The 27097-nt window shown below is 45.4% G+C and overlaps 1 protein-coding gene and 3 long non-coding RNA genes across 5 annotated transcripts in view; 3 read left to right on the top strand and 1 right to left on the bottom strand.

Moving 5' to 3' along the window:
- The window catches only part of MLXIP (MLX interacting protein), a 58833-nt gene extending 56105 nt beyond the window's left edge, over positions 1-2728 (top strand). The window contains exons 16-17 of the mRNA XM_081893299.1: positions 366-495; positions 2202-2728. Coding sequence (XP_081749425.1) covers positions 366-495; positions 2202-2317 — 246 coding nt within the window. The 3' untranslated portion in view covers positions 2318-2728. The remainder of the gene's footprint in view (positions 1-365; positions 496-2201) is intronic.
- A 9928-nt stretch (positions 2729-12656) lies between these two features.
- LOC309359649 lies at positions 12657-18728 on the bottom strand. Its single transcript, XR_014163893.1, has 3 exons — positions 17995-18728; positions 15859-15989; positions 12657-13552 (listed from the first exon to the last, which is right to left on the bottom strand). It is a non-coding gene; the product is annotated as an uncharacterized lncRNA (long non-coding RNA).
- Positions 18729-21620: 2892 nt separating this feature from the next.
- Positions 21621-22363, top strand: LOC309359191. 2 transcript variants are annotated; one of them, XR_014163771.1, is made up of 2 exons: positions 21621-21884; positions 22151-22363. It is a non-coding gene; the product is annotated as an uncharacterized lncRNA (long non-coding RNA). The 2 variants fall into 2 exon arrangements; XR_014163772.1 differs by having other exon boundaries at positions 21621-21967.
- A 241-nt stretch (positions 22364-22604) lies between these two features.
- Positions 22605-23148, top strand: LOC309359178. The gene is made up of 2 exons (XR_014163765.1): positions 22605-22738; positions 22774-23148. It is a non-coding gene; the product is annotated as an uncharacterized lncRNA (long non-coding RNA).
- Positions 23149-27097: the final 3949 nt, after the last annotated feature.

The raw sequence follows: 27097 nt of genomic DNA, 5'->3' as shown, positions 1-27097 counted from the left end.
CCATTCATAACAAAGATAAAAAGCCATTCAGATGAGTCAATTCTGCATGGCATGAAGGCCTTTTGAGAGCAAGTGAGGAAGTGGAGCAGGCCTCTAATGGAAAATTTAGTGGCTTCCAAAGAACCCCAGAATTTTAATTTTTGTTAAAAGAGCATTATCCTGGTCCTCATGGTTCTGGACAGAGTACTGAAAGCACATGAGCATTAGGGATTTTTAAAGCAATGTGTTTCCTTTGTCAAGACTTAGCTGCCATAACTGCCCTCAGCCAGATGCATGATGAATTCTAGAACAGTCCCTGTTGTGTTTTTCTGTTGCAAAAATGTGAGTGTGTATTTACTTTCCCCTTAACTCACATTACTGTGCAGTTCAGCATCATAATTAACCCATTGTTTGAAACATTCAACGGAATGGTCTCTACAACCAGCTTAGAAGAGTTGAACCAGACAGCACTGGCGTGGGTAGACCAGCACTGCTCACTGCCTGTCCTGAGGCCAAGTAAGTAAGGAGTTGGGAGTTTCCAAGGGGGTGTTTATCACAGATCCCCTCCTGGAGCATCATAGTGGCAGCTGAAACATCAGTGGAGAGTCTCAGTCAAAGCTGTTAACTCAGCCAGTCTGGTGTAGTCTGATTTGGAATATGACTTTCACCAGCCCAAATTAGCACATCTGATGATCAGGGAAGCTGGGAGTTCCTAGTCTAGCAGCATCTGGACTAGGGGGAGATTTTTCTGTTTGCACTTAAAAAAAATAAGCCAACTTGAATTCTGTACACTCAGATCCTGCTTTCTGAATATTTGGTATGTGAAAGTTCATTAATCCGAACACAATGAATCAGTACCCAAACCTCTCTATACACACTGCAGATTCAAATATCCTAACAGATAATTTTTTACTTCCTTCTTTGCCCTGTGGTGGTTGGGAGAGACAGAAGAGTTCAGATAAATGGAGAGCATGTTTTCCTAGGTTTTTGGGGCTTTTTGGGGTCAAAATCTGAGGCGATTAAAAGCAGATAGTGGTCAAATGATTCTGAATATTTATGAATTCAAAATTTTCTCTCAAATTGGTTGTCAAATTGGTTTTTGCTTTTGAGAGCAAAAACATGAGTTTGAAGGAATAGCACCAAGCAATGATGGAAATGATTTTTTTCAAAAATGTATACATTCTGAGACCCACTGAATGGTGGGGAACAATGGATCCTACTACATTACTGAAACTAACCAAACTGGAAGCCCCATGGAACAGCAGATCCCATGTGCTAAAAACAAGCTCATTCTTTGACTGTGGATCCTTATGTAGACTAAAGAAGAGGGAGGGCATCATCAGGCTTGGAGGAACTCCAATGTTGGCAGAAGTACAAAAAAGTATTTGGAAAGAAAATGGATGTGGGGTGAGGTGGAAGATGGTGCAGCTTAGAGAGGATTGAGCCACTTGCTCTTCCAGGGTTATGTTGGTATCAAGCAACAACCCCAAACTGTACAGCTGCTCCTTTGTGGGGAGCTCAACCCCTAGTAGAAGAGGTAGTGTGCCCACCTTCCAGAATGGGAAACCACCAGTTCACAATAGTTTTGAGTGATACACAGTTCAGTGAGGTACAACACCCTCTGTGTTGCATGAAATAGACTAGGATCCATTACAGCCCAAGCTAGGTACCGTATTTTTCGCTCTACAAGATGCACCAGACCATAAGACGCATCTAGGTTTGGGAGGAGGAAAACAAGAAAAGAAATATTCTGAATCCCAGAAGCCAGAATAGCAAGAGGGATCACTGCTTTTGCTGCGCAGAGATCCCTCTTGCTGTTCTGGCATCTGCGAAAGCAACGCAAAGCCTCTTCAGGGCAGGGGGAACGTTCCTCCCGCTGCCCTGAGGAGGCTTCGCGCGGCTATCCCAGAAGCCAGAACAGCATGAGGGATTGCTGCACAGTGAAAGCAACAATCTCTCTTGCTGTTCTGGCTTCTGGGATAGCTGCACAGCCTGCATTCGCTCCATAAGACACACACAACATTTCTTTTTAGGAGGGAAAAAGTGTGTCTTATAGAGCAAAAAATACAGTACTTTTATGATAGACTTGTTCCGTTGCAAGAATCTCTCCTGTGAAGCTGTGGCCTTTGTTGGAATTTTACTGCAAAGCACCCTTGAGCTTACATCACTTCTTTTGGCAAATAATCTTGGTTTCTTTCTTTTGCTTCTCCTCCCATCCTTAGTGGTTTTGAACACTCTTCGCCACTTGAGCATAACCACCTCCATTCTCTCTGACCCGTCTCGCTTGCCAGAACAAGCTACCGAGGCAATGCGCAAGCTCAACAAAACAGAAACCTAACCAAAGGCAACAGCGTGACCTCAAGCCGCGACAGACGCCCAAGCCTTACCGAGGCCCAGAGAGACCTCCTTGTGGTTGAGTCAACTTCCAGCACATGGGGGAGGCCTTGGCACTTGGCCGAGAAAGATGTGTGGCGGTGGGGGGAGCCAAGGGGGACAATTGTTAAATGCTGTGCTTGGGTTTGGTCAAACGGGAAAGCCAACTCAGGTAACTACGCAGAGTGAGATATCTGCACCCAGCAATAGAAGCACTCCTTCAATGCAACATACTGAAAATATATGCAGTGCTGATGTTTTTCTGCAACTTGACCTCAGGCATCATGGCTCGGAGAGGAGGATGGAGGGGGCCATGTGTTAAAAGGGAAATGCATTTCCATCTTTGTGAAATATAACTTGCTTTTATATTTTGTTACTGGACTTTTGGTCTCCCTTCTACTTGGGATTCTGGCTTCAGCCTTCACTGGCTAAGACTTATGCACCCACATGACCCGTATTGGCAGGTAACAGAGCATAAAGTTCCTTCCTGCTGCCGTAGTAAAAGGCAAACCGCCTTTGAACCAGAGCTAAGCTATGTTGGTTGGCTAAGGTGGGAACAGGATGCTGGACTAGATCAGCTCTTCTCCCGTTCATCCCCTGCAGATTTTGAAATGGCTTTGGGAAGGGGAAAGGAGCATAGTGTTTGCTTGTCTCCCACCGGACCCTGGCAGACGTTCAGGTGCATCAGAAGCAGTCCTTTGGATCCTTACTGGTAACTGGGGTGGGAAATACATTCATAACCAAAGGAGAAAATGTAAAAATTTTCACAGCTGTACCCAGAATGCAGGATGTATTTTGTTAATGTGAAATCCGCTCTAGCTTTGTAGCCTTTGGGAAGCCAAGATATGCTGACACGCCCGTCCCCTTTTCACAGGAGAGTGTTTCTTTAAGCTTTGTTCATTCTGTTCTTAAACAGAGACCTTTTAACTCCTGTGCAACTAGTTTAAGCTCTAGGCTGTGTGTTAGCCTTGCCAAGGGGTTCACAAAAGTTACTAGCCCACCAGCAAAAAGTTCAGTAGCCTGCCTGCCCACACAGCTTAATAGCATGCTAATGGCTTCCAAAACAAAACTTGCCTGCCTGGACACCTTCAGTGGCTTCTTGGTTGTCCCAGGCCACAAGCCTGTCCCTGAAAACCCAACACAAATGGCTTAGTGCCACCAGAGAGATGTGAACTGTCTTTTTAACTTTAGGAACTATGTCCCTAGAAACATGATATGTTCTAGCCATTTAAAAGCCACTTCTGTTCCTACCACCCTGCTCAGCTATAATATTCATTAACCAGGAGGTCACTTCAGGCTCTGGTTAACATTAACCAAGGTTTAAGGCCAGCAGAGGGAATTTACACCTGAGAGGCAGGCTGTGCTTATAATTTATAACAAGATACAGATGCATTTCAGTCTGCTGCAATTTTTTCGCTTGTCAAAAAGCATGGGTTTTTTTTAATCGATTAATATAACCTATTAATTGATTAAACATTGCAGCCCCACTAATAAGTATTTGTGAATTTTATAGCTGCTGAATGTACAATGCAGATTTGGCGCAGATACCATTCTGCTTCCTGTTTTCAGGCCCTTTTCAGCTTGTTGCATTTAATTTAGAATAGTGGTGTCTGTCTGTCTGGTCATCTGTTCCAGAAGAACTCCATGCAGGAGGCTGGCCTGATACTGTGAATCATTCTCCTTCCCCAACTCTTCTTATCCCAGTTGTCTCTGCACTTTACATTTTGCTCCACCCTACTTTTAAATAATAATAATAATATCTGAAGTGCTGTTAAAAAGTCTGTATTTTTAAAATCTGAAAGTTCACCAGGGGTCTGCATAATCCAGGACCTCCTTGGACCTTCCTCCTCCTTGGAACTGGTCCTCCATAGCTGTCTCTCAGTAAGCTACATTTGCAGGAGGAGGGACCAGATTAGAATCATAGAATTGGAAGAGACCACAAGGGTCATCTAGTCCAACCCTCAGCAATGCAGGAATCTTTTGCCCAGCATTGGCCTTGACCCCAAGTCTCATGCTCTACTGACTGAGCTATCCCAGCTTCTTTCCCAACTCCTGGTTTCTGTTCTCAACCCTCCAGCTCCTACTTGGTTGTAACAGGGACTGGTACCATGCATCCTTTCTCCTTAGTGTGGGCTGCCTCTGGAGGGTCAGCTTTCTCCGGTTACCCTCAGCATCCTGTTCAGTGGACCTTGTCCCTGAAGCCACAGCCGTGCACATAACAATGCAATATCTGTTGAGGAGTATTTTAAAACCGACCTGCTCAATGAATTTGGGTTTTCTCGGCATCAGAATGACTGCAGGCTACCTAAAAATGTAGCAACAGTTTTGTCCTGTGACCTGCCAAGAATTCCAACTAATGTTGGAGTAGAGCATCAGTTGCCAGCATCTGCAGAGCAGCTGACAAGGTGGTTTCTTTTTGGCAGGGAGGTTTCTGCTGGCTCTGGTGGCATTGGAGCTAGCAAGCACCTTTCTCCCCCAAATTGTGAGGAAGGTTCCTGAACCATCTCATATCATTTCATACAAGCCTGACAATTAATAAAATAGACAGAAGCTTCCTGGCACGGACCAGATTTAGGCTCTGGGCCACTAGTTGACCTGTTGTTGTGTGAAAAGAACTGTGAGCTCCCTTTCACCCAGTTCTGTTATTTCAATGTTTTTCTCAGACGTTGGCAGCCATAGCAGTATTTGAAGAGGATTCTTGCCAAAAAAAACCCAAGACACTAAACCTCAAGCTGTAGTGGGGGACGGGCAGTTGCTCAGAACCGTCTCTGTTTGTGGCCCCAAGTTCCTCTACTCTCCCATTTCTTCAAACATACCGTATTTTTCACTCTATAAAATGCACCAGACCACAAGGCGCACCTAGTTTTTGGAGGAGGAAAACAATAAAAAAGTATTCTGAATCTCAGAAGCCAGAACAGCAAGAGGGATTGCTGTGCAGTGAAAGCAGCAATCCCTCTTGCTGTTCTGGCTTCTGTGATAGCCGCGCAGCCTTCATTCGCTCCATAAGACACACACACATTTCCCCTTACTTTTTAGGAGGGAAAAAGTGAGTCTTATAGAGCAAAAAATACGGTACTTTGAAAATCCACTGCCGTCTCCTTCTAAGATCTGCAACCAACTCCAGAAACTGGCCTAGTGAACAAAGATTGATGCAGGGGAACACCCCCCGCGCGCGCACCAACCGTCCTATTGGCTCTGGGCCTCTGCAAATTCTGTTGGCCACATTGAGCAAGCAGAATTTGCAAGTGTTGCCACTTCCTGACTCTGAGAAAGAGGCTGATGCAGGAGAACAAACTCTTGTGGGTACCTGGACAGGAGACTTCATGCCTGTCCAACCCCTGAACAGCTCTGAAAGCAGCAGGTGTTCCTCTTGTTTCAGGATCTGTCCGTTGTCATTCCCTTGCTCTCCTCAGGTTGTGGCACTCTGCAAACAAGAGAGGTTTTTAAACTCCCCATTTGCTGAAATGCTTTCAGTTTACCTTCTGCTCTTGAGTTGCGCAAGAGCATTTAGCTTGGGAATGGAACATCCACCTTTTCCAGGAGCACTGACCATCTTTACTCTGCAAACCATAAAGAGGTCAGCCTCTTTGCTTTTCAGAAGCTGCTCTCAGATACTTGCCTTCAGTGCAAAGATGGAGTTGGGTCCGTGAGAGTTCTTTGTGTGGAAAAGAGCTCTGCAAGAGGCACATGCACACAGATTTGTTCTGCCTGAGCCTCCCTGGGTGCACCAAGGTTTGGCTGTTTCTCTTGGCATACAGTGGCATGAATAGTGCTGGCTTGGTTGACCCAGATGTGAACACGGCAAGGATCCTTTTCCCTTTAAGACCATCTTCCCCAACGTGGTGCCCTCCAGATGTTTGAATTACAGCTCACATTGCCACGGAATTTTGGTCATGGTGGCTGGAGGTGATGGAAGTAGTTGGTCCAAAATGCATAAATGCCACCAGGCTGCGTGAAGGCTGGTTTAGTAGTTTCATCACAGCTGTCTTCACACCTCATGAGCTGAACCAGAGAAAAAACTTCCTTTTGGACCAGGGATGGGAACTTGTGAGCTCCAGCTCCCATCAGCCCCTGACAGTCTGGCCAGTGACACCATTTGGCAGGGCACAAGTTCTCCACCCGTGTCTTGGACTGACTGTTAGGAGCTGAAGAACCTTTTCTCTTGGCATCTAGCCTCCTAAGGGTATCACTCCAGAGATGCTTAACACTGCCTACCTTTGCTCAGGTGAACCTTTTTCTTATGAACTCTACCATCATTTTCCTCAGCCAGACAGGTGGTGAGCAATCAAGATTCTGTATGGCTTTGAAAAGGTACCAGCGTTGCAGAGAGGTAGCTTCCATATGATTGTACTTTGGAAGGTTGTGGATATTTTGGGACTTGCTTTAATCTGAATGATGCTCATAAAGTTGCATTTTGCTTAATAAATGGGGTTGCAAGTAGTACAGATAATTGTATATTTCCTCAATTATTGTTCTGGGCAAAATTGCTTGTTTTGCAACTACAAACGATAAAAGCTTTTATAATTAATTGGTTGTCTTTCTTTTCCTTTTTAATGAGCTGTGGGAGGAACTCAGACCTGCCCCTCCTTTCAGCCTTGTGAAAGATTTTTTGTTGCATGAAAATGGTGCTCCGTGGCAACCTCTTGGGTTGGTCTCTTTCAACAATGCAATTGCACTTTTTTACAACCAAAATAAATATTCTCTCTTTTTTAGGATTCCATGGTGTGTCTTGTATTGTGTCAGTTTTCAGCGGAGGCATAGAGTCTCTGTGGTGATGCATCTGGTTTAGATTTCTCTGCCCATCCAGAGGATTAGGGAGCTGCAAAGTGTGATGAGAGCTCCAAGCCATTAAGATGCAATATTAAATTGTGGCTGTTGCGTCTTATGATGCTGAGTCTGAGATAAGCCTTCAAAGAGGTCTTGCAGAAGTTCCACAAAGTGCTCGATGCTTAATTTTTTGCAAAGAGAAGACAGGTCTGCACTGCATAACGTGAGCCCCACCCCCCATCTTATGCTTTTTGTGTGTAAAACTCATCTTTTTCTGGGATCTTAAAAAACCCCAGGACTCTGGGCAGAGCGCTTGATTTCTGGAGGTACTGCACTATCCGTCTTCTTCGACCTCAAGCACCATGAAAACACAATATCTTGTTGCTTCCACAGCCCAGTTCTCCAAGCTGTGAGGCTTCAGAGATGTAGCATTGGAGAGGTAAAGCATTTTGTGACCAATGGTTTCTTAACTGTTTGTAGGTGCAAATATTTGTAGGTGCAGTCACAGCATTCGCATCCCAACAGATACTGCTTCCCCATCAAATTCTAGGGATTGGGGCATGCACCCTAGCTATGCATCCAGAGTTCCTCTCTGCTGCAACCATTTGATCCACTTTCTTTATTTATGTACAGTGGTACCTCGGGTTAAGTACTTAATTCGTTCCAGAGGTCCATTCTTAACCTGAAACTGTTCTTAATCTGAAGCACCACTTTAGCTAATGGGGCCTCCTGCTGCTGCCACGCTGCCGCTGCACGATTTCTGTTCTCATCCTGAAGCAAAGTTCTTAACCCAAGGTAATATTTCTGGGTTAGTGGAGTCTGTAACCTGAAGCGTATGTAACCTGAAGCGTATGTAAGCCGAGGTACCACTATATTAGAACTCCTGAACATCCAGTGTAGCTGAATCTTGGGAGGATTCAAGAAACATAAGAGTCCTTCACAGAGCAAATAGTTAAACTATGGTACTTGCTCCCACAGGAGGTAGTAATCACCACCAGCTTGGATGTCTTTAAAATGAGATTAGACAAATTCACAGATGAGGTTATCAATGACTGCTGGCAACGATGGCTGTGTAGTAGAGTCGTATATATGAAAGCCAGTTGCTAGGAAACACAAGTGAGGAGAGGACTGCTCCGCTTAGGTCCTGCTTGCAGTCTTCAAGGTGACTTCTGGTTGTCCACTTTGAGAAGAGGAGGCTGGACTAGATGGGCCATTGGCCTGATCCAACAGAATTCTTCTGATGTCCTTACGCAGATGAACAACAATTCTTCCAGTTCTTTTGGAAGGCTTAAAAGGGTAGGGGAAACCCATAAAGTACAACTCTCTTCTTTTAAGAATTTATGTCATGAATAAGTACAGTGGTACCTCAGGTTACATACGCTCCAGGTTACAGACTCCGCTAACTCAGAAATAATACTTCAGGTTAAGAACTTTGCTTTAGGATGAGAACAGAAATCGTGCTCTGGTGGCGCAGCAGCAGCAGGAGGCCCCATTAGCTAAAGTGGTGCTTCAGGTTAAGAACAGTTTCAGGTTAAGAATGGACCTCCGGAACGAATTACCGTAAGTACTTAACCTGAGGTACCACTGTACCACTTTTCCCCCTGATGAGTGCTTTAAGCAAGCCAAGCTAAAGATGCCAATGTCACCCGCATTTTGAAGCTGAACAGTTCCAGCAGTCCTATAGTATTGCATGCATTTTCCCCCTTCTGCTGCCTTGGAGTTTTGTTTTTTTTAAAAAAGTTTCTGCAAGGTGGTTTTGTGCCTCTTTGTGATAAATCACGTTTATGCTTGAAGAATCTGCGGGCAACCACACTTTCCTCCCTAAGACAAACTTGCTGCATCAACTTCTTTGTAAGCAACAGAGAATCGGAATAATCAAATCAACACTATCAAGCTTTCTCAGAGTTGCAGGTCTGCAGGTCACACTTATTTTGAGTGTGCGTGAGTAGGATGCTTGCAAATGACTGCAGATCTGCTAGCCAGATAAATGGGGAGTGAAAAAAGCCATGTTGTGCAGCTCATTACAGTGTTGATATATTGTAAAGGCTTACTTTACAATAATTTAAAACAAATAAGAGTTTTGAGGGACTTTAAGGACCAGCAGGTTTTTGTGTGTAACTTTGAAATTTACCATTGTTATAAGAATTTTAAGGTCTTATTTATATATAAAATAGATGTTCATAAATGTACCAAGCAAACACATACAAATATGTAAACCACATGTCTGAAACCCACAGAAAAGTCCTGAAACCATTTTTTCTCTCTCAAAATGACCTCAAATATTTCTCTGCAAGGTCGAAGGAAATGTGAGATCTCCCCATTGTCTCTTTCACAGATCATGTCTTAAGGGCACATCTAAGCTATGAATAGGGTGAGTCTGTCACCTGGATTCAGGAAAGCAAAAAGAGTGGCCAGGATGCCCAGGTAATCCAATCAAGTAACCTAGCAGACAGGAGAAAAAACAACGCGCTCAGATTTCTGTTGTAGTCCGCCCCTTCTCTGATGAATTAAGGGGGTGGTCTTGGGCTACACCTCTTCTGTGATGTATGCATGATGTTTCTGGGGGGTGGTCTTGAGCTACAGGGTGGGCAATTTCAAAGTCTATATAAGGGCTTGCACACCTCCCTCCCCTCCTGTGTGTGTTGGGGAGCACCCTGTTGCAACAGCTTTAATAAAGAATGAATGAATTCCCATGCCCCACAAATAACCCAGAGATGCATTTTAAATAAAAGCACACATTCTACTCATGTAAAAACACACTGATTCTTGGACCGTCCATGGGAGAAGGTGATTGGGCCAAATCTGGCCCCTGGGCCTTAGGTTGCCTACCCCTGCTATGGTCGGTCTCTGTTATTTTCTCCTACAGATAGAGAACCTACAAAAGGACTCTATATGAGCTCTTGGGTACCCCATAAGGGAAAAGGAGCAGTGTTTTTCTTACAACCATCAAATATTAGAGACTCTTCTAGATGATTTCTTTATTTGGCTTTCATCTGTACAGTCTTTATTGATTGAGCATTTGGTTTGATTTGCTTCCAAGGTGTTTACACAACTTTCTGTTAATCTATTAGATCATCCCACGCTTTTCATTGCATTTCCCCCATCAATATCCAAACCACACCGAGTTCAGTGTGTGTGTGTGTGTGTGTGTGTGTGTGTGTTGGAGAGGATTTGTTACACTATTAGGGCAAAAGAACACTTCAATACACAGAAAAAGCAGTATTCAAAAGCAGAAAACAAGTTCCATTATGCACTTGACTCCCACAAAATAGTGCCATTCTGGAGATATCTAAGTCAAGATTTATGCTGAGATTCAAGAAGTTGTAAAATAAGAATGAAACTTGACCTTTGCAAGAGATTTAGTGAAACCTATATGTAAATGTTCCAGTAATTTCACGAACAGAAGATGTTCCTGGCAACTTTACCAGTGACTATTAAGGAACCTTTGCAGTCATTCTGGGTCCTGTTAACTCTCCTCAAACTCAATGTGCATGTTATGTTCTATTTTTGTCTTGTTTCTTTCTACATTTTGTTTTCTTATTTTTTTTCTATAACACTTTTATTTCTTTATAATTTAAATTCTTTCAATAAAATATTAATACCAATAAAAAAACACCTTAATGCATCAGAAACAAAAAGTTCAGATGGTGAGACTATCCAAAGCCAGGTCTTCAGGGTCTAAAGAAAATAAACATGGGAGCTGAAGGTGGTAGTATTATTTTTACCAGCTGCTCCTGTAGATCCTCCACTTTGATTCACCGTCAAACAGCTCCTACCATCTGAAAGTTCCTCCTGAGGTTTAGTCGGAATCTTTTTTCTCGCAACATGCAGCCATTGGTTTGAATCCTACCCTCCAGAGCAGGAGAAAACAAGCTTGTTCCCTCTTCCATAAGATATTTGAAGACGGCCATCGTATCTCCTCTCAGTCTTCTCCTCTTTTCCAGGCTAAACATATCCCAACTCCTTAGACAAGGACTCCCACCTGCCATTTTAATATTAAAACAATGTAACATTCCTGATGGTGTTAAAAGAATGTTAGTGTTAGAATCCATAGCTACGTCCATTTCATTCAGATGCTGCAAAAGGGCAACCTCATGGGCACACCGATGGAACATGCTGGAGCTTACTCCCAAGTAAACATGCTGCAGGGTCCACCTGCATGTATCCTGCATTGCTGGTGTCACTTCAATAATCTTCATCTCTTTTCTGGGTATATGCAGTGGCTCCAGCACATTTCCATGCTTGGAAGAAGTTACTGAGAAAGTCTGTGCAGCAAATGAGATCCACAACACAATCCTCTCTATGTTTACTCTGAGAAAAGTCCCTGTGAATTCCATGGGGCTTATTCCCAGGGAAGTGTGGACTGCAGCCTGGGGTCCACAGTCCCTTCCAGGGGCCACATGTCAAGGGTGGACGAGCCCAGAGGTGCAGCAAGTAATGCATATTTGCCTTTCTACTGCACAGCCCCAGAGATGCTGTTCTCCATCCAGGGAAGCGAGAGGCATAATCAAGTTTCGGGGACACCTTTCAGACAGACAGAAACACTCACAGGGGGGTGTAGAGCAGGGCCTGGGAGGAGGGTGGCTGGGGGGACCTCCAGGCCCAGAGAGAAAGAGGCCAGGGACTCCCCAGCTTCTCTGTGCAATGAGAACCGTCCAAATTCTCAGACACCCTCCAAGTGTCCCTATTTTCCAAGGAAGTCCCTGATTTAGAGAAGCTGCCCCGGATTCTGATTTGATCCCAGAATGTCCTACTTTTCCTTAAAGTTAAAGGGACCGCTGACCATTAGGTCCAGTCGTGACCGACTCTAGGGTTGCAACGCTCATCTCACTTTATTGGCCGAGGGAGCCGGTGTACAGCTTCCGGGTCATGTGGCCAGCATGACTAAGCCACTTCTGGCAAACCAGAGCAGCGCATGGAAACTCCGGTTACCTTCCCGCCGGAGCGGTACCTATTTATCTACTTGCACTTTGACACCCCCCCCCCAATGTTAATGTTTTGCTGTGGTACCTTGGGTTACAGACGCTTCAGGTTACAGACTCCGCTAACCCAGGAATAGTACCTCAGGTTAAGAACTTTGCTTCAGGATGAGAACAGAAATCGTGCTCAGGCGGCGTGGCAGCAGCAGGAGGCCCCATTAGCTAAAGTGGTGCTTCAGGTTAAGAACAGTTTCAGGTTAAGAACAGACATCCGGAACAAATTAAGTACTTAACCTGAGGTACCACTGTATTATGTTTTTATATACGTTGGAAGCTGCCTAGAGTGGCTGGGGACACCCGGTAAGATATGTGGGGTATAAATAGTAAAATTATCATTATAGAATGGGAACATCCCTACTTTCATTGGAGAAATGTGGGAGGGTATGAACTCTTGGGTGCTTTAAGGTCCCAGGTGAGTTCCCGGTGCATTTGGAAAGTGGGTGTGTACATAACAGGCAGTGCAGAAACCTTTGAATGTTAAACATACAATTTAACTTTAAATAGCATGATTTTATTTTGTTGTGAATCTTAAAAGGTGGCTTACAAATACATAAATAAATACGGAAATACATATAACAGAGGATCTTCCAAATACTTTAAATATATATTTAAATATTTAAAGGCACCCCCCAGTTTCGTCCTGAGATCAATAAAATATATATTATTGTATAAACCTCTCTTTAGTATAAGTACTCTTTATAAATTACACACACACAAATGTCAATATAAAAATAAATAGATTTTTTTAAAAAATAGAATAAATATATGCATTAAAAACATTTAGATGTACTGCAGTTGAATTTCTTGGGTTGATAAATCAAATTAAAAAGCCACATTTATTGGCAGGAATTGACTTTCCACAGTAAGGAATTGTCTGCTTCCCATTTTATTTGTGTTTTGAAATGACGTGTTGATTCCCTTGCAATTAAATCCTTACTTAGAGGTCAGCCCCACTGAGCTCAGGGACACTTAACTCATAGAAGCCTTAGTTTCTCCAGGGGAAATGTCTTCTGTATACAAAAATGTGACCAGCTGATCTCATTATTGTGCAGCCACCCCTCTACATAATCTTTCTCTCAAACAAACTGTATTTTACTAGTGAAATTTAACATGCAACTCTGGTACTCTTGGAAAGCATAGTAATATATCATTTTCCGATTAGTAAAAGAGGCATTTTTGGTGTAAGAAATATTTTCATCGGGGCATCTGGCGTTTTGCTGCTCAAAACAATGGCGGCATTCAGCTAGCTGTGTGATCGTTGTTGGAATCCCCCAGCCAGCGATCTTCAGGATGGGATCATGGCTTCTGTTAAACTGCTCCAGCAGTCCAAGGAACGCCGTTATGGCGCCACAGCCTTCCTCAGCCTTTGGCGGTTCTGAGAAAGTGCAGTTGGGCAATCCTGTGAAGTTAAGACGGATGTTGTGGGGAAGCGCAATTGACCCGGAAACATTCTTCTGTGGAAGTTGAAACAAAGACAGAGCCTTGTTAACAATGACATCTCCTGCCAGGGCTGGGAAACCTTTTTGGGCCAAAGTGGGAAGTGAGTGGCGCAGTGGTCTAAACCACAGAGCCTAGGACTTGTCGATCAGAAGGTTGGTGGTTTGAATCCCCGCGACGGGGTGAGCTCCCGTTGCTCGGTCCCAGCTCCTGCCAACCTAGCAGTTCAAAAGCACGCCAGTGCAAGTAGATAAATAGGTACCACTCTGGCAGGAAGGTAAACGGCGTTTCTGTGTGCTGCTCTGGTTCACCAGAAACGGCTTAGTCATGCTTGCCACATGACCCGGAAGCTGTACGCCGACTCCCTTGGCCAATAAAGCGAGATGAGCGCCGCAACCCCAGAGTCGTTCACAACTGGACTTAACTGTCATGGGTCCCTTTACCTTTACTACAATGACAGTTGCCACTCCTTTTATGTTGCCTGCCAGGGACAGGCAAGGGATGCCACCTTTGTTATGGCAAAATACAGGACAGGACGGTGTGGAGCAGGAGGGGGCATTGGGGGAAATCCGCAGCCCCCCTCCCACAGCCTGGTGCTGAAATAACTTCAAAGCAACCAATTGCAATCTATTGCAGCCTAAGTGGGTGCCCCCCCCCACTTGTAAATCTGTCTGTGTTTTGCTATACAGAGCTAAAATACATGACACTTCACACACACACACACAGTACTGTACAGTACTGGGCAAAAATTAAATGGGGGGGGGCATATTCTGATGAGGAGACAAGCTTTGTTCCACGGGTTAAATTTCTAAAGAAATAAAAATATTGGGGTGGGGTGAATAAGTCTTGTGAGGAGCTACCTCCCCCCCACCCTCCCCTCTCAAATATCATGCAGATATCTATGTTCAGAATTGGGAATTCTGAGCTACACCAACACAAAACCGCTTGTTTCTAGAGACTTCCGGAACCTGTTCCTCTCTGAGGGACCAGCTTAACCCAGCCCAAGCTGCGGGGTACTGGAAGCAACAACAAGAAAGAAAGCCTTGGCCTGGTTTGCTCTTCCTTGGGGGCAAGATGAGGAGAGGGAGCGAGAAGAAGAAAGGAAAGGAAAGGAAGTGAGAGGCAAGGAGAAAGAGAGAAATTGCAGCAGCAGAGCAGAAACAGGGGAAATGCAGGACAACCTTGAATCAATACAGGACATAGCATTTTACACTGACGTAAAGAACAATCCTCTATGATGCACGATGGTTGGCAACCCTAGATGGGCTCACACACCCCATGCCCACGCAGTCAAATGCGCCTGCAGAAACACACATTCAGACAGGCACGCACACACAGGCCTGGCGCCAGCAGCTGGCCAGGTTGGGCCCTGACTGGGGGTCCATAGACCTATAGGCCTGAGCATTACATGTGGGGGCGATTTAACTTGTGGGTGATCACTGCGGATGAGAGTCCAGCTTGGCTCCCTTTACAAAGTGGCAGCCCTGGCAGCCACCCACGGTGGAAACAGGAGTCTGTGGAGATGGTGAGGGCGGCAGAAAGTGGTTTTGCAGACCCTCCCAAGTGCCCCTATTTTCCCGGGAGAGTCCCAGATTTATAGAAGCCATCCCGGTTTCTGATCTTGTCCTGGGATGTCTCACTTTTCCTTACAGGTAAAGGTAAAGGGGCCCCTGATTGTTAGGTCCAGTCACGGACGACTCTGGGGTTGCGGCGCTCATCTTGCTTTACTGGCCCAGGGAGCTGGTGTACAACCTCCGGGTCATGTGGCCAGCATGACTAAGCCGCTTCTGGCAAACCAGAGCAGTGCACGGAAACGTCGTTTACCTTCCCGCCGGAGTGGTACCTATTTATCTACTTGCACTTTGACGTGCTTTCGAACTGCTAGGTGGGCGGGAGCTGGGACTGAGCAATGGGAGCTCACCCCGTCGCGGGGATTCGAACCGCCAATCTTTCGATCGGCAAGCCCAAGAGGCTCAGTGGTTTAGACCACAGTGCCACCTGCTTTTCCTTAGGCTGTCCTTATTTTCATCAGAGAAACATCGGAGGGTATGGCGTTGCTGCTGCAGGTGTGGTAGGAGTAGAAATGCGTGGCCACACTGGGGGCTGGAGGGAGAGCTTGTTGGGGAGTCAGAGTGGGGCCTGGGAAGGCCACGTGACCTAGGGAGAGTCCCAAGGGCCTGATGGAGATCCCTGGAGGGCCTGAGGCTCCTTGCTGCTGAGCTAAATGCTCCTAGCATTTGATATTGCAAACTGCCCCGTGATCATCGGATGAAGGGTAGTATAGACATTTAATTAATAATAAAAATCCATTCAGCATACTTACATAGGCATCGAAAAGTTCTTTTGCCTGGTGTCCCAACTCCCCACAACAATCTTTGTCCCACCGTTTCTGCTTTCCATGGGGAGCTGCGAGTGCCAGGGCCCAGCAGAGGACAAAGGCCAAGGCATGGATTCCTGTTCAGGGGGGCAAAGGAGGAAACAAAGAGCAGAGTTAGGCAGTATGGGCTTTGCCCTTCTCTGTGTGTTCGACATCAGTGATTTCCAGACTGGGCTCTGGGATGGAGAAGAAGTTCATCAGTGGAACTTCTCAAGCAGAGACAGGCTTCCTGGGAAGACCCCTCCTCTGCCACAGCCTCACTTACAAGGCCACGATGGAGAGGGGTGAGTGGGGGGAGTTGAGGGGAGGGGAAATTTGATCCTGTATGCGAGTACAGTGGTACCTCAGGTTACAAATACGCTTCAGGTTACACACTCCGCTAACCCAGAAATAGTGCTTCAGGTTAAGAACTTTGCTTCAGGATGAGAACAGAAATCGTGCTCCGGCGGCATGGCGGCAGCAGGAAGCCCCATTAGCTAAAGTGGTGCTTCAGGTTAAGAACAGTTTCAGGTTAAGTACGGACCTCCGGAACGAATTAAGTACTTAACCCGAGGTACCACTGTATTAATATTATTACCTTTGTTGTTTGTTTTACAAATGTTTCACATCATAAAGTCATCAAAGTGGTGTGCACAGGAAGGGACACCTACCCAATTTGCTCTCAACGAAACAATATGCAAACTGAAATCCAGCCCTTCTGTGAATTTTGCAATGCTTGTGTGCAAAAATTATTGATGTTGTTTTTATTAATGCAGCACATTGTTACATTTATTAAAATGCATTTACTGGGACAACATGTGCATAAAATGCATGCGTGAGTGAAAACAACACACACAAATGCGTTATGCTAGGGGGAAGTGGCTTTGCAGGAATGCATATAAAAGAAGAAACTGAGACAAGCATGGGTTTCTGGTGGTGGATTTTCATGAGGACCCTTTTTGTGTGTATCAAATTCCAAATGGATGTGGAATTATGAACTGAACTTGAAAGATGAGAAACAGAGAGAAGCCAAAATGGGCAGATTTGCTCATCTGTAGTTGTCCAGCACTCTCCATTCAGCCAGGACAATTTTTAGTGTGGCAGAAAAGTTGGAACTCCCTGTTTATTGACACCAGGCAAAAACCTTCACCCTCACCTTTTTGCTTAGATAAGCCTAACCAGACATGTTGACATGTGTTTTGAGCTTATTGTTGATTTTAATTATTTTCCAATTCTTTTAAATAGCTCCTTAAAACTTTTTTTTCTGATTGTTTTATTCTTTTTGTAAACTGTTTAGAAGGGTGTGGTTTTTTGGGTTTTTTTTTACAGTCAAGCAGTATATAAATTTTATGGAATAAATAAATGAATAATAAGCCTGGTCCAAGACATTTTGCTACCTGAGGCTAAGATCGCCTCTCCCACCCAATTCAACATTGCAGGGCCAGAGAAAACATGTTTCTGCCTGAGGTGAAAACGTCCCTCTCAGAAGCTGACTGGACAGATTGCTCCTGGCCACAGGACAGGGTTCCCCTTCACATCTGTGGGCAGCTGGCTAGCGTAAGGGCTGCAGGGCTTCATCCCTTCCCCCCCCCCCAGCACCCACTATCCTCCAAAGCATGCATGGCCTTCTGGGAAAGGCAAGATGCTGCGGGAAGAGTCCCTTAAAGGCAGAACACTTGGAGAGCTTTGCTCTCTATCCCCCTGTGATCAAATGAAGAAGCCATATTTCCCAGAAAATCAGGTCATCAATAATTTTTCCCTTTGATGAAGCTCTTTTAGAGCTGTTGGTGCTGATTGCCTCCTCATTCCCCCTTATACAGTTATAATTCTTGACGTGTAATATAATAGAGCAACTTCCATGACCCCTTACATTTCAATAAAATAAAATAAAAACATACACATTTACTGAAATATTTTGTCGCCATCCATTGCTTCATTTCAAATTCGGACATTTACACTGCAATGCTGCCTTCTTCATCCCCCTCCAGATCTTATTTTTAGTATTAATAATAATAATTATAATAATAATAATAATAATAATAATAATAATATGGCGTACATACATCTATGATATATAAGTAATAAAACATATACTATGCTCACCTTTGTGACTTTGCATGACTGATTGAGAAATCCTCTCCAATTTTACTGTTGAATGTCGAGGTTCTGTGTCTTTCTGGATCAGCCATAGTGTCCAATTTATACATGTTGAAGAGATGGGAGTTTTGACTCAGCACCACCAAAAGTGTGGAAGATCTTACGTGGGGACTGAGAGGATTCCTTTCCCTTGAAAGAGGACCAGGGTCTTTCCCTGCAAGCAACCTGCTGCTACAGTGACCAGGGAAGTCAAAGCTGATTAGGATCGTTTCCTATTGCGTTTGTAATCGCTAGTTTCCTTTTTCTAACTTTCCTGTTTGGTTTAGAGTGGTGCTTTTCTGATTTGAGCAGGTGGGTGTTGAAAGGATGGCCGTCCCTGCCCAGGCAATCTGTGGCCTTGCTGGGCATCTGGCCTCAGTATCTCCAGTGGCAGCTGCAAGTTTTGGAGAGAACTTGGGCAGGGAACCCACCATGCCCTCTCAGTGCCTCTCACCCCCCATTGTGGCCAATTTCCTCCTCATTGCAACACACACACACACAGATTGCCATCATAGGAACCAACTCCTGGGGGCTGAGGTCCCTTCAGCACCCCAAAAAAAATATTTGAAGTGGCCACCACCCCCAGAGTTGATGGGCATTCAAATGGTTGCATGCACCAAGTCTTGTGATCAAGACCTCTCTCTCCTGGTATGTCCCACGGAGGACCTTATGGTCTTCAAATAAAAACGTCTTGGAGATCCTGGGCCACAGGGAGGTTAGACTGGCCTCGACCAGAGCTTTTACGGCTTTTACGGCCGTGGCCTTGATCTGGTGGAACGCTCTGTCACAAGACCCTAGGGCCCTGTGGGACTTGACATCTTTCCGCAGTGCCTGCAAGACGGAGCTGTTCCACCAGGCCTTTGGCCAAGGCACAGTCTGACCCCCTCTCTCCTTCTGTAATCCTCATAGAACTCTAGCCCAATGGTTACCATTAATTTGATTCTAAATTGATTTTAGAATGTATTTTAATTATTTGACTGTGTGATTTTATGTACACTGTGCTATTTTTACTTGTTGTTAGCCGCTTTGAGCCCGGCTTTGGCCAGGGCGGGCGGGATACAAATAAAATTTGATGATGATGATGATGCAGGGTAGAGCTTACCTGCTCCCCCCCCCCAATATTTTATTCAAGTTGGCACCCCTGCTTTCCATCCAGGGAGACAATGACCAGGCAGGCAGCAGCAACCACTGTTCTCCCTCTACACCACCACCATTATCTAGACCAAAGCGAAAGGGAACTACACCATTGAAGCCAGGTGCAGTCAGTGGTGAAGAGAAGGAGGGTCAGGTGCTCTTGGCAGTGTTCCCTGCCCTGGTGGGAGTTGCCCAGTTGTGCCGACCTTTGTCGCCAGCCCTGAGGACACTGCTTGTTCACAACTGGGGCCATGCCAGCTCTCCCAAAACAGACGCTGTTTCTCCCAATGCATCTTGACTTAGATTGTTTTAAAATGGAAATCTGTGTCATCAGCCACTTTTGCATTAAGGTTTAGGATCACAAGCCCAGCCAGCTCACATAGCTAGCCTGGGAAAGGCCACTGGCAGACAAAGCTGTGGATTGAGCACATCAAAGTCCTTTTGTTGTTGTTTAGTCGTGTACGACTCTTCGTGACCCGATGGACTAGAGCACACCAGGCACTCCTGTCTTCCACTGCCTCCCGCAGTTTGGTCAAACTCATGCTGGTAGCTTCAAGAACACTGTCCAAACATCTCTTCCTCTTCTCCTTGTGCCCTCCATCTTTCCCAACATCAGGGTCTTTTCCAGGGAGTCTTCTCTTCTCCTGAGGTGGCCAAAGTCTTGGAGCCTCAGCTTCATGATCTGTCCTTCCAGTGAGCACTCAGGGCTGATTTCCTTCAGAATGGAGAGGTTTGATCTTCTTGCAGTCCATGGGACTCTCAAGAGTTTCCTCACACCCATTCAGTGCTACTAGTATTTCATTCAAACAAAGTAATTCATTCTAAGTTCATGCCATGCACTGGGGTTTATGGAGGGGGGGGGCTCCTAAATTCAAATTTAGCTCATGCTTTTCCACACACCAAAAGTTTCCAACTGGCAACACACAAAGTTCGGAGAATATTTTCTTCTTATTCCTCACCTTGAATCAGTAATGCTGAAGGAAGTGACAGGCTTTGATGTGCTGATAATGTAAGGAATCATGACGGCTTTGAGGCCAGATGTCCTGATAATATGAGAAAGTTCAGAGGCCAGGAGGAAGGTACCAGCCTACTCCACATCCTCAGGGGTTCCCCCTCCCCACATGAGCTGGAATGTGAGGGTGGCATCTGGACTCTCCCCACAGCAGATAAACACCCAAATGCCCCCTTCCGCCAGAGCCTAAAATGCCCTTATCCCCGAACCCCCACCCCAGCCCTACGATTTCAAGGAACTGATTCTGAGAGGAAGAAACCACCGTTTCCATTTCTGGGCAAAATTAAATCAGAGCGCTGGAGAAGAGATGCGAAGTAGCACCTACAGGGGAAAAGCGAAGCTCATTTTCATCCTAGTATCCTCCCACAACTCAGTACAGTGGTACCTCGGGTTACATACGCTTCAGGTTACATACTCCGCTAACCCAGAAATAGTGCTTCAGGTTAAGAACTTTGCTTCAGGATAAGAACAGAAATCGTGCTCTGGCGGCGCGGCGGCAGCAGCAGGCCCCATTAGCTAAAGTGGTGCTTCAGGTTAAGAACAGTTTCAGGTGAAGTACTGTACAGACCTCCAGAATGAATTAAGTACTTAACCCGAGGTACCGCTGTATAAGCGTCAAATTGTTAACCATGATTCCAATTTCAGTTTGATTCGTAAATGCTATCCTAGCTTCTTCTTTTTTAATCTCAATTTTGATTTCTGTAGAATCATGGAATCACAGATTTGTAGAGTTGGAAGGGACTCTGAGTGTCATTTAATCTAAACTAGATCATAAATGACAATGTGGCCATCAAATATCTACAGTGGTAACTTGGTTTACGAACTTAATCCATTCCAGAAGTCCGTTCTTACACCAAAGAGTTCTTAAACCAAGGCATGCATTCCAATATCTCCATTCAGACCAGGTCTCTCCATAGTTTTTAGTTTGGTAATGAGTTGTAATTCAGCAACTTCTCTTTCAAGTGTATTTCTAAAATTCTTCTGCAATAAAACAGCTACTTTAAGATCCTGTATAGAATGCAATTAGAAGCTAATTCTGGTCATCTATCCCTTTAAGAATCCCTTCCCCTTCCCTGTGGAACCAACTGGCCACAACAGTCGTCAAGAGTTAGAAGGCTGAAGTATCTGACGAAGTGTGTATTACACACGAAAGCTCGTACCTTGAAAACTTATACTGAGTTGATCTTTAAGGTGCCACTGGAATTATTAAAAAAGATTTTTTCAACTTGTTATTTATTATGACTATGACAGATCAACATGGCCTTCCACCTGAATCTGGTGTCATTCGTAGTTGACCTCTCCCACGCACAATGTCTTAGGCGACTTATTCCAGTTTTCAACTTCGGCTTCTGATCTCAAAATGTTCTGTTTATCACAGCTCATTCCTTTGTTCGTCTTTATTGGAATTGGAGGGGTTAGGGTTAGGGTTGTGGGGGCTGAGGGTGTGATGGTGATGCCTCCCCAGCTGCTGCCATTGTCTGTGGGTTGACTGTGATGCCACAAACACATCTGGCAGCTGAGCTGGTATAAATGTGGGCCAAGGCGCAAGCCTCAGCAGTTGTCCTCCGCAGAGAGAAGTGGGCAGCTGGGTAGCACTCAGCCCTGGTGGTCTCCTGCCCCATGGCAGCAAGCTGACAAGCGGAAGGAGGCAATCGCCCAGTGCTGGGATGCTGTGGGGCAAGGAGAAGGCAAGTACAAAGTTGACTTGCTGGTGAGATCGCTACCTGAAGGCGACTGATATTCAGCTCTGAAGCTGGTTGATGTCTGGCAATAGACCTGGCAAGGCTGCAGCTGGTGGGTGGTTGTTGGAAGAGTTTGCGTTCAGGCTAGTGGATGCCATGAGGCCACACTGGCTGAGATGGATGCAAAGTGGTTTGGAAGCCTTGTTTGTGAACAGGCAGCCAAACAGAGGAGTAGTCTGGGGGGACGCTGTTGGATGGGGGCCATCCCACTCACCTGTTTGCCTATGACTTACAGGGATGTCCGGAGCCGGTGAGGTTTTCCCCAAGTCCAGCCTTCAAAGTCATGAAGAGAACCGCAGGACGTCCCTATTTACATCGGAGAAATGAACGTGAAATACTGGCAGTGAGCAATGGACAAGGCCGTGGCCATACCTGAGAGAAGGAGCTTTGAAGGAAGACTGCAGGCGGACATCTGCTGCATTGCAAGTGATGGGGCAGTGGGGAGAGAGAAGAAAATGAGGGAGGAAACATTAGGCCACATTGGAAGTGCTATGAAGACGCTTTGAACAGGAATGGCTTCCCTTCAGGGATTCTGGGAACTGTAGGTGGTTAAGGGGGCAGAGAGTTGTTAGGCGGGTTAGGCTTAGGCTTAGGGTTGGGGTTAAGCTTAGGGTAGGGGTAGGGGTAGGGTTAGGAGTAGGGTAGGGGTAGGGGTAGGGGCAGGGGTAGGGTTAGGGTTAAATTGGGTTAGTGTTACAGTTAGGGTTAGGGTTCCCTTCTTGTCAGGGAACTTTGGGAAATGTAGCTCGGGTTAAGGGTTAAGGTGTAGGGTTAGGGTTCCCTTCTTGTCAGGGAACTCTGGGAATTTTAGCTGTAGTTAAGGGTTAGCATTAGCGTCAGAGTTAGAGTTAGCGTCAGGGGTAAGGGTAGGGGTAGGGTTCCCTTCTTTTCAGGGAACTCTGGGAATTGTAGCTCTGGTTAGGGAGTAGGGTTGGGGTTCCCTTCTTGCCAGGGAACTCTGGGAATTGTAGCTCTGGGAGGGGAACAGGGGTCTCCTAACAACTCTCTGCACCCTTTTCAAACTATAGCTCCCAGATTCTTTGGGGGAAGAAGCCATGAGTGTTTGAAGCGGCTTCATAGCACATGAAATGGTGTGGATGTGGCCCTGGCCTCCCTCACCCCACTGCCCCTTATTCTTGAGGAATCGAAAAGATTTCCCCATGCAAATCTCTCGGAAACAATGTATTTCATCTGGAAAACTATTTAATAAAAATTACTTTTTATTAAAACCTTTGAATGTGTTTGAGCTGTGTTTGAGTGCGCAGAGAATGATTTCACTTGAAAGCAATGCCCTTAGATTACAGAATCACGGAAGAGTTAGACGGGACCACAAGGGTCTTCAAGTCCAGCCCCTGCAGGAATCTGTTGCTCTACATGGGGCTCAAAGGACGGCCCTGAGATTAAGGGTCTCATGCTCTACTCAATGAGCTATACGGATTGATCTAAATAGCAAACACCAATTATTTATTTTTTACAATTTACAGTGGGGTAAAATAAAGGGTGTAGGAAATGAAATGATTGTTGCCTTTTCATTCTTTAAGGATGTTTTGTTAAGTCTTTTGATCCAACACATTTATTTCAATATACAGTTGTACCTTGGTTTTTGAACTTAATCCGTTCCGGAAGTCCGTTCTTAAACCAAACCATTCTTAAACCAAGACGTGCTTTTTCATAGTAGCAGGGGATTCAATTTACAAATGGAACACACTCAACAGGAAGCAGAACATGTTCATAAACCAAAACACTGACTTCTGGGTTTGCAGCATTCTTCTTCCATAAACTATGCTGTTTTTAAACCAAGGTACCACTGTACTTAAAACCTCCAAGGAAGAAGTGCCCACAACCTGCCAACGGAGACTGTTTCACTGCTGAACAGCTGTTACTTCCAGAAGGCTCTTCCTGGCGTTTAGTCGGAATCTCCTTTCTACTTCAGAGCAGGAGAAAACAATAGGCAATAAACAACTATGTGGTGGTGGAAGACATGCGAACCATACATTTGCAACTGCATCAGGTTTGGCCTGTGTTTTTGCCATTGTGAGTCAGCTTTTCCATCAAAGAAGCTGTATTCACCCCACACCGCTGTACCAACTACCTATAGAGAAGCCAGAAACACACTCTCTCTCTCTCTCTCTCTCTCTCTCTCTCTCTCTCTCTCTCTCTCTCTCTCTCTCTCTCTCTCTCTCTCACACACACACACACACACACACACACATTCACACCACACTTTCAAAGCAGCAAAATCCTGGGAGCTGTAGTTTGTGAAGAATGCTGAGAGTTGTTAGGAGGGCTCTGTTTCACTCACAGAGCTACAATTCCCAGAGATCCCTGTGGAAGAGGAACTGATTGCTAAACCATCCTAGTAACTGTAGCTCTGTGAGGGCTATCCTTGTGGATCACCATTTATTGGCGACATCCCTTTCTTGCTTTTCCACCTGTGCATTCAAGGGGACGTGCACAGAATTACAATCGAACTACCGTCCCGGAAAGCAAAAGAACCCATAAAACAGCAAAACCATCAGCCCACAGTTTATTGTTTTGTAATTGAAAAGTGAATTTTCTTTTCAGCATGTGATGATGATGTGAAAGAAACCTGTAGCTTGGAGGATTACAAACTTCACATCATCTCTGCTTCACCATTTACAGCAAATGGCCATGTAGAAAAGCAGCTTAAATTTATCTCTGTTATTTAATTTTCTTCTCTACAAAGGTTTTACCTGTTGAATTTTTCATTGCTTTTCTGTTTGTGACTATTTTATGAGCAAACCCAGTTGGCCGCCAGCATTTCCCCTTATTATTTTCAGTGTGGTCTGGTGTACACCAGGGATTGCTGAAAGGCCCCGTTTCACAGCATAAGAGCCACTGGATTGGAGCAACAACTTCTTAAGGTTCTTTACTGAAGCGGAATGCAAAGCTGTAGACCTCATGGAAGCAAATCTGTTTCCACGACATGGAAACAATCTGCTCAGTTTGCCAGATTTGGGGGTGGAGGAGAGTCTGACCAATAGAAGGAAGATGAGATAGCCTTGAATGCATTGCCATAAATGTGCATTTTTGTTTCAGAGGGCCTTTTTGAGTGCTTTCTTCTTCTTCTTTTTTGCTCTAAAAAGAATAGGAAAAGGAAGAGATAAAGTTTTGTCTCAAGATTGCCACGATTAAATACACACATGCAAGCCAATGTGGCTATGAGCAGTCAGATAATGAAGATTTAAGAAGAAGCTGCTGTCGTGAGGTTAATTTGGAAACAAATTCCTCCCCCCAAAGGAAGCCAGACATGCTGGGCCACGCTGAGGAACTCTCCAAAAAGATAAACAGGCTCAATCAAGTAAAGGCAATACAGCCACAGCGCTCTTATCATTTCCCTCTTACTGTGTGTCATGGACTGGCTAGACCAGTGGTGGCCAAACTCGGCCCTCTAGATGTTTTGGAACTACAACTCCCATCATCCCTAGCTAACAGAACCAGTGGTCAGGGATGATGGGAACTGTAGTCCCAAAACTTATAGAGTGCTGAGTTTGGCCACCACTGGGCTGGACACAGAGGAAAGGTGGGAGGCACCAGCTGGGGAATCCCTAAGGGACGAAGGCTCAGAGCCTGGGAAGTGGTGGCAGGAAGACGATGAGCGGTCAGGGGAAGAAGAGGGAGAAGGAGGTGTCAGAAGTTGAAAAGGTAACAGGGTTTAGTGAGCAGGGAGAGTCTGTGGGAGAGAGCAGTCCAGAAGCAGAAGCAAGAGAGGAAGGAGGCCAAGAGGCAGAGAGAAGTCCAGCTGGTGAAGAGGCATGGGGGTCTCCCCACCCTGCTGCATCAAGCTCCCCTTCTCCTGGACCAGAAGGGGTATGAAGTGGGCGAAGCAGAGACAGGCACATTGGTATAGTCTCAGATTGCTTGAGAAGGACCCAGGGGAGGAGGAGATTTAGGCAGCTGTGGGAAGATGGGGACCTTCAGCCTCCACAACTGCCAATCAAGAAGAGTTGCTGTGCCCATTAGGCCTGGCACCCCTGAGCAGGCCTTCTTCCTTCTAATAAAGAGTTAACTTCACCCACTCCGTGTGATTTATTGCTGGCTGGGTTTCTTTCCTTTGCTAATCTGCTGCAAGACATTGTTTTCTTCTGTTACATTCATGCCTTGATCTCTGCCTGGTCTGATTTCTTGGGCCTGATTATCTACAGTGGAACCTCGATTCTTGAATGTCTCTGTTGACGAACGTTTCGGAACCCAAACGTCGAAAAAGTGGAAGTAAATGCTTCAGTTTTTGAACGTTTCAGAAGTTGAACTGTCTTCCGGAATGGATTATGTTAGAAAACTGAGGTTCCACTGTATTTCCTTTTATTTTGTTTGGCCGCCTATAAGGCTACCTTTCTCCAGGATATGTCAGCTTTCACCTCTTTGTTCCTGCTTCCTCCAACTTAGATTTCAACCACCAAATTTTATTACACCTCTGCTTGTTGCCTGTGAGTTTCTACCTTTTTCTCACTGAATTTTTCTCATTCTCTTACCATTACACCTCCTTTTTCTTTATCATGTTCTTCTTTTTGCCTAAATAAATAAATAAATAAATTTATTATTCATACCCTGCCCATCTGGCTGCCCACCTGCCACCTTGGGCGGCTTCCAGCAGAATATAAAAACATAATATATTTTCTCCTATTAATATTCTTCTTCCTGTGATTTACTCCCCACACCACCCATTGATGACCTGTCTAATTGTATTTTCTTATCTGGCTTTCTTTCTTTCTCTTTCTCTTTTTCGGCTTTGACTGGCAACTTGCTTTGCAGTGCAATGCTCCAACCTGGGGAAATGCAGAGCCAACTTCCCTGCGCGCGCACCGCTTCCCAACCCAGCGGTGGGAGCGCGCTGGACGCGGAGGAAACGGAGGAAGCGCGTGCACGGACTAATCTGGAAACTCCGGACTGCTTTGGAAAACCGAAACAGATTCTCGAGAGGGCATTGCGCGCATTTACATCCGAGGGATTCCTACCCAGCCTGTCAGCAAAATCCCCAGGGCAGCTTTGCAACCTTTAAACACACAATAAAGCAACATTCCAAACGTGCGGCGCATCTTGCGCGCCTGGAGAACTGCGCGAGGCACCCGTTGCTTGCAGCGTCTACAAAGACGTGATTCCAGGCAAGGATCCCGCGCAGCGCAGCCCTCGGCGCGCCCACCCGGAAGCAAGCCCGGGAGCC

The sequence above is a fragment of the Podarcis melisellensis genome, assembly GCF_964234715.1.
Source record: "Podarcis melisellensis genome assembly, chromosome: 16".
NCBI lineage: Eukaryota > Metazoa > Chordata > Lepidosauria > Squamata > Lacertidae > Podarcis > Podarcis melisellensis.
The sequence above is the reverse complement of the archived record's forward strand: the minus strand, read 5'-3'. Positions and strand labels throughout refer to the sequence as shown.